Source organism: Pinus tabuliformis, chromosome J, assembly GCF_031772625.1.
Source record: "Pinus tabuliformis cultivar Carrire ecotype Pingquan chromosome J, CPIR1, whole genome shotgun sequence".
Lineage (NCBI taxonomy): Eukaryota > Viridiplantae > Streptophyta > Pinopsida > Pinales > Pinaceae > Pinus > Pinus tabuliformis.
The window spans coordinates 958,062,184-958,068,571 of NC_142295.1; the positions used below are offsets into that span (position 1 = coordinate 958,062,184).

The 6,388-nt window shown below is 39.7% G+C and overlaps 1 protein-coding gene across 2 annotated transcripts; it reads right to left on the reverse strand.

Moving 5' to 3' along the window:
• Window positions 1–497: 497 nt before the first annotated feature.
• Window positions 498–4,746, reverse strand: WRKY21 (WRKY DNA-binding protein 21). 2 transcript variants are annotated; one of them, XM_089378809.1, is made up of 4 exons: window positions 4,182–4,746; window positions 2,926–3,762; window positions 2,540–2,665; window positions 498–1,220 (listed from the first exon to the last, which is right to left on the reverse strand). In XM_089378809.1, the coding sequence occupies exons 2-4, from the start codon at window positions 3,717–3,719 to the stop codon at window positions 1,064–1,066; spliced, it is 1,077 nt and encodes a 358-aa protein (XP_089234935.1). In that variant the 5' UTR covers window positions 3,720–3,762; window positions 4,182–4,746; the 3' UTR covers window positions 498–1,063. The 2 variants fall into 2 exon arrangements, with proteins under 2 accessions (XP_089234935.1, XP_089234934.1); XM_089378808.1 differs by having other exon boundaries at window positions 2,926–3,822; window positions 4,182–4,745.
• Between the last annotated feature and the right edge of the window lie 1,642 nt (window positions 4,747–6,388).

The following is a 6,388-nucleotide window of genomic DNA, read 5'->3' on the forward strand; positions in this document are numbered from 1 at the left end:
ACTGAAAAAGTTGCAGTCCATGAAGAAACTGGGATAAACAAATACGATTGTATGATCGAGTATTTTGGCTTTGAGGACTGAATATGATTTGAGTATTTTGGCTTTGGTGACTTGAAAAGGTGTAAGTTTACATATTTGCACAGTGAACTCATCTCAGAATTCATAGTAACCTACACATTTTGGGCACAGATATTTCAATCAAAAACAAACCCGACTCCACAAGTTGACAGCCAAAAGAAGTGATGCAATTTGAGTCCTGCAGAATTTCGAGAACATTTAAAAAAAATAAAGCAACAAATGAAAGGCCTTAATCAGAAAGGCCAATCTAAAATATGTGAATGAAAGACACGTTGCTGTTGGGTTGTATAATTCGAAACTGTCTGTAAAGGCCAGAAAAATCTTCAATGTTCTTGTCATCGCTATCTTCTATTAACAGAGTGAATTTCAGGCCTGCAATCACGAGGTATTCCAGTCCAGAAGGTGCGTGGAGCAATTCCTGATAAGGAAACCAACCCATATAATCACATTATTAAATTATATCCATATATGAAAGCTTGAAGCAGAGGAACTGCCAAAAAGTATAATCCCACTAGGCCATAACTTGCGCGTTAATTTACAGCCACCAATCAGTGGAGATAAAAGCTAAATTTTCTTCAGTAGACTGACAATACACCATTTCTTTCCCGTTCTGTATTTGCTAGGAGGTACACACCTCTCATATTGTTCTTGCTGAAACAAACTGTTTGCAACCATAGGTATTGAGCATAAACTCAACCAGACATCATACCAAGGCCTGATTAACCATCAGAGCTACTTGTATATAGAACTTGAAATTCATGAATGCCAGTTAAGAAAAAATGCTATCATCCATCTAGAGGATCCAATTACAAAGGAAAAAGCCTAGGGTCCGCCTCTTTCAGTTTGCAGCAAAATGATCACATGGCCTTAAGGTTGCAATATGCCAACACCAGAGAAAACATTTCCAAGTGAAACGCAGGTTTTCGATTTGCTGTCCCATCAGCAACCTGCAAATCAAAAAGAGCGAAACAATTCACAGGAAACTTCAAGGGTGCACCACAAGATTCGGGCTTCCAGAGAGTTTCCTAGAGTGATTGTGCTCTCCTTCATAAGTGACGATCAGCATTGAGGGGTCTTCCAAGCAGCGTTCCACATGTTTCCTGGCAGGACAACCTCTCACACTGCTACATTTATAATAACCCCTGCGAGAAAGAGGAAAGGAAATGCATTAAGCCAAGAGTTCTCTCAGACATGCATAATAAAGGCCCTATTAAAAAACAGCCAAGAGTTCTCTCAGACAATGCACAGTGAAGGCCCTATGCGAAAACAGCCAAGACTTCTACAGCAGCTATTTAAGGTCAATGTGAACAATTAGAAACCATAAACGTGTCAGAACTTGGACTATTTAAAATTTAATAAGAGAGAGGAACAATAGATGAAAGGTAAACAAAATATACACTGTCCAAGGAAAGCCACACAAATGCCAAAGCAGAATCAACCCCTGGCATCACATTAAGAAGGTGGAAAGATAGTTTATTGCAAAGGAACTCACAGTTGGCAGGTATAATCAATTAAAAAAAAAAAGAAATTCTCAACTTGCTTGCAATGCTTTATGTCTGATGCCAATCTCTCAAAGTATGCACAAAAGCAACTTCGTGAGTTCATGGGTATTTTTAAGAAGTGAAAGCCTGTTTTGCATAAGTAAAAACTGGAACATGAAGAAGCAATCCTTAAGCACAAGTGTAGTAAAAATTACTAGGATAGATTTGACAGGAACTATATTTTTAGTGAAATGTTTCAGTTAACATTGATACATAAGTTTCCTATAATTTTACTAAGAAGGCACTCTAAGATGTAATTGCGTGAAACGAAAAATGAAGAAAAGGCGTTTATAACCATAGGCCATTAGTGAGCACAACAAAATTGCAAAGAAGACCTGAAAGTTGAAATTAAAGGACGGTGAACTTAGTGAAACCTGTTTTGAATCCACAACTTGACACCTGTATTTAGACAGAGAGGTCAGGATGGCTGGCTCACTGCCCACTTTTACCTTGATTAAAGCATTCCATTATTTTTTCCTTGAAAGCAATGCTTTAAAAAGCTAGACTGGAAGAACTACATGCGGCAAATTCGTCCATGAGCGACAAATCACATCGCAGCGGGCAAGCCAAGCCGGCCCACAAAGGGCAACGATTAAGCAGATAGGCCATCAGGGGGGCTGGAAACCTGGTGGGTGCCTGAGAACCCACCGCCCTTACAATTGAACCACAACCCCACTGGTAGTATCCCAAATTTCAATCACAACCAAAATATTTATACATTGTCATACATCCACACTAAACTCATTGTATGTATCCGCCAAAGAAAGAAAATTGAATCAAACTCAATATACTCGGAAGCCAATTAACAACTAAGGGATCCCATGCAGCCTATAACATTAATCGCCAAGAACATCCAATCTTCTGCTGATTTATATAATTTCAATTTGTTTTTCAAGCACAAAATACTATTCTGTCAATACCTGGGATGAGGGGAGCCCTTGATGGGTTTTTGACCATACTTTCTCCACGAGTAATCATCTGGAGGAATATCAGCCAGCTTGCTACTAATGGCCGGTACTCTAATAGATCTTTTCACTCGTAGTTTCCTGCAAATTTTGAATATTTCATTCAAATCATGTTAGCTCTTGTTGAGAACACACACAAATGATTATTGCTTGATAATATCAGCCCTTCCCCTTAAAGAAATTAACCAACAGGAAACCCAATAATCTGAATTCTTGCCAATCTGGTGAAAGCAATTCCTTCTATAACTTGGAATTTTGGAACAAAAAAAGAGGGAAACAAGATATGGGTGAAGAATGTGAAACAGCATACAGACTTTAAAAAACATGGAATCAAGATTGACCTTCGTTTCGAGCAATGACACCTTCCAGTGCTCCTGCATTTACCACCTGCTTCATCGCCTTTTCCAGAACATTTTCGCTTCGAAGACGAGACCGTGCCCCCATCCTGAACGGGATTCATGAGCTGATGATAGGTTAACAATGGCTTGTCATTTGCCACACTGCCATCTATACTCAAGGACGACATGAATGATTTTGTTGATGAAAGCGTGGGTGTGCAGCTGATGGAGTTTTCAAATTTCATGAAGGAATTGTTTCTCAACATCAGCTCTGCTTGAAAGTTGAGCTGCTGCTGCTGCTGCTGCTGTTGTAATTGAGAGTAGTGTAACTTCTGCTGCTGCTGTTGTTGCTGCTGTTGCTGGTGTTGGTAAAGCTGTTGTTGGCGATGATGATGGGCATTCATACCAAAAACTGTTGGTGCTGAATTCTGACTAGGCATAAATTGTCTGATTGGTGCTGGTGATGGGGTCAGTTCTGGGGGAGAAACCAATCCAGGAGAGACATGTTGACTGAAACAATAGCTTGGAGATTCCATGCATGCTTTTGTGTAGGCAGGGGATTGGCGAGGACCCCTTCTGAACCTTGCATGACCTGTCCTTGCTCCCAGTAAGGATACCACCTTCTGAAACTTTGATATGGCTTCCTTAGTAGTCATATCCAAATCACTCATAGTATTAATCTCGTGCCTTTGATCTTGATGCTGCTGCTGCCGTTGCTGTGCTAAAATTGCTAGTACTCTATAGCTGCTGTCTAACCCAGCTCTATTAGCCTCTTCAACATTATTAATCTCCCTCATAGCTGCTACTTCTGCTACTCCAGCCTCAATCCTTTCTGATAATCTGAAACAAACAGATACTGCTCTGTAAAACCAAAACCCAATGCCCCATTCACAGACCCATCTGCAAAGCCCAAGTCAATGGCACAGAAACACAATCAGCTAAACAACAAAAGCCAACCCAGGCAGCACAGCTAGATATGTCCAAGGCAAGTTCATGCATATTACATTGACGCCCACAAACAAACAAGCCATTAAAAAAACCAAAAATCCCAACCAAATCCTACCAAAACCATTAAATAAAAGTCAATCCACCCCCACCCAACTATCCATACGTTCACCCACACCCACAAAACAAACAAAGCACACCTCTGGCACTAAAAGTCAACCTACAAGCCTTGCCATCTCATTGCTACTCACAGGCATCATCAGAATCCATGAAACCAACCCAAAAGACAAAAAAACCACAAAAAAGTTACGAACCTCCTTGTGCAGTTGCACCGCCCTTAACGACTCGAACCCGAGACCTGAGCCCCTTGCTGCCATCAACAATGGCAGTCTGTCGTGTTAAGAAACAGGGCTGCAGAATACAAGGAGGCAACCAAGTCTAAAAAACCGCCATCACCACCACCATCACCACAAGAATCGGAACACCCACTTGCATTAAAAAAAACCGTTGACACACCACACGCATTAATTAATACCTCATCATCAACATCATCACCCAACGTTCGAAACTTCTCTGCTCCATCGTCATCACAGCACACACAACCCAACAAATTCCGAGATTTTGCAGAAATTCACCCTACCACAATAACTACCATCTTGCCCGTTCTCCGCCTACAGGCCAGCAAATCGCCTACAAACTGAAACCCACCTGCAGAAACGCCCGCTGCACCGTTTCCAATGACCCCATCTTCTTTCATGGCTTCCTTCCCCTGCCTCGTGGCCAGCCACCTCTCGTTTCTCAGCCCCTGTTCTACAGAGCGGGGGAATGAGAGGTCTCTCCCATGATAAGAGTTGCTAGGTAGGTACCTAGAGCTAAATGAATAATAATAATGAAATGACCACATTTGCGAATCGTCATGATTGCCCATCAAATATTTTTTAATAAAAATGTGTGCTTTTTGCGAGTTGGAGAGGCATCCGATGAAGTCTGACCAACGGGGTAGTGCTAAGCGGGGCGCACGTACGGTCCGGGTCATTCTCGCCCGTGACACGTGCCACCCCATTTGTGACAGCGGGTCAGGGGAGTTGACCGGAGGCGCCGTCTGTAACGCACTAGTAGTGCGTCTCGCCTTCTGCGGGCAGTCCCACTCGCCGGGCCCCACCAGCCCGTCAGATCTCCAAGTGGCCTACTGACGCCCTGGGGCCCACACTCTCCTGCACTACGTTGACTCCTAACTCCACATTTTACACGCCCGCACCCCCACCCGCGGTTCCGCTTCTGCCCGTTGTGCTCCCGTAACTTCCTATTTCCCGTAACTTTTGTTGCGATGATGAGTCAGCAGCATTATACCTGGGCTCTAGGTCATATGGCGTTTAACCAATAAGGTCCCATGAGATATGGGGTTGTCGTATTAAGAGTTGTAATTATTATGCACAGTTATATCAATGTGTCTTTCAACACATAATGTCATAATTGCTGATATTCAGATTAGACAAGTGAAGGAAATAATTTTTATAAAGTCAAACATCTTCTTTGATATATACACACATATTTAAATGTACCACGAATTTAATAATATCATTATGATGAAAGTGGATATTTAAAGTAATAAAAACTATTTCAAGATACCCAACACATTGTGGTTATTCCCTAAGCGATGATATTAATTTGAAAATAATGAAAATATTTAGAAATTGTAAAAACTAAGGTTAATATTAATATTAATATGTGGTTGTTATTGTTGTGAGTCTTATGTTATAACTATAGATTTATAGATTATTTTTAGTCTCGTGGATTTTAAAATATTATTTCATTTCATTATAAAATAAGTTTTTTTTAAACTTGTAACAATTTTTCTATAATATAGAAAATCATAATTCACATGGATCCAAGACTCTAATTAAATTATGATAATTTAAAATTTAGCAAATTTCTAAATAATAATAATTATGATTATCTAATTTTAAGGTCACCGCTAAGTCATACATCAAATTGATATATAAGATCTCTTTGTTTGTGAGACAATAGATCCACCTCCACTCATGTATTTCACTGCGAAATTTTGAACTGTGACTTTTTAATTAAAAACACATGCTCTTAACAATTTCACTATGAAAAAAACTTCTTTAACTGTATCTAATTTTTTTATAAAATTAATAATTAAAAAAACAAACAAACAAATACTCTTTTACTATAATATTAAATCATTCTTTTAAGATGCATATAAAAGGAGAGGAGATTGTAAGAACATATACAAGAAGTTTCACAAATGAGGAAGGGCTGGCCAAGCAAATGCACATATTCATTTTATAATCAATGTAATCATTATGTTAATATGAAGTTCACTTTGTATGTGGACATCCGAATTGTGATCTGCTAAAAATTATGTGTATGAAGTTCACTTTGTATGTGGACATTCGAATTGTGATATGCTTAATTGTGGAATGAGAGTAAGTTGGTATTAATAAGATGCTTTATTCTTTTCTTATAGGTTTGTAGGGAGGTTGCACAAATACTCACA

What these genes read in the sequence shown, in the direction of transcription:
- WRKY21 (XM_089378809.1), bottom strand. Translation starts at nt 3,719, where the DNA reads ATGAGGGAGATTAATAATGTTGAAGAGGCTAATAGAGCTGGGTTAGAC. An exon ending in TGTCATTGCTCGAAACGAAG is followed by an intron (nt 2,666 to 2,925) that starts GTCAATCTTGAT and finishes CAAAATTTGCAG; the next exon opens with GAAACTACGAGTGAAAAGAT. An exon ending in AAGGGCTCCCCTCATCCCAG is followed by an intron (nt 1,221 to 2,539) that starts GTATTGACAGAA and finishes TCTTTCTCGCAG; the next exon opens with GGGTTATTATAAATGTAGCA.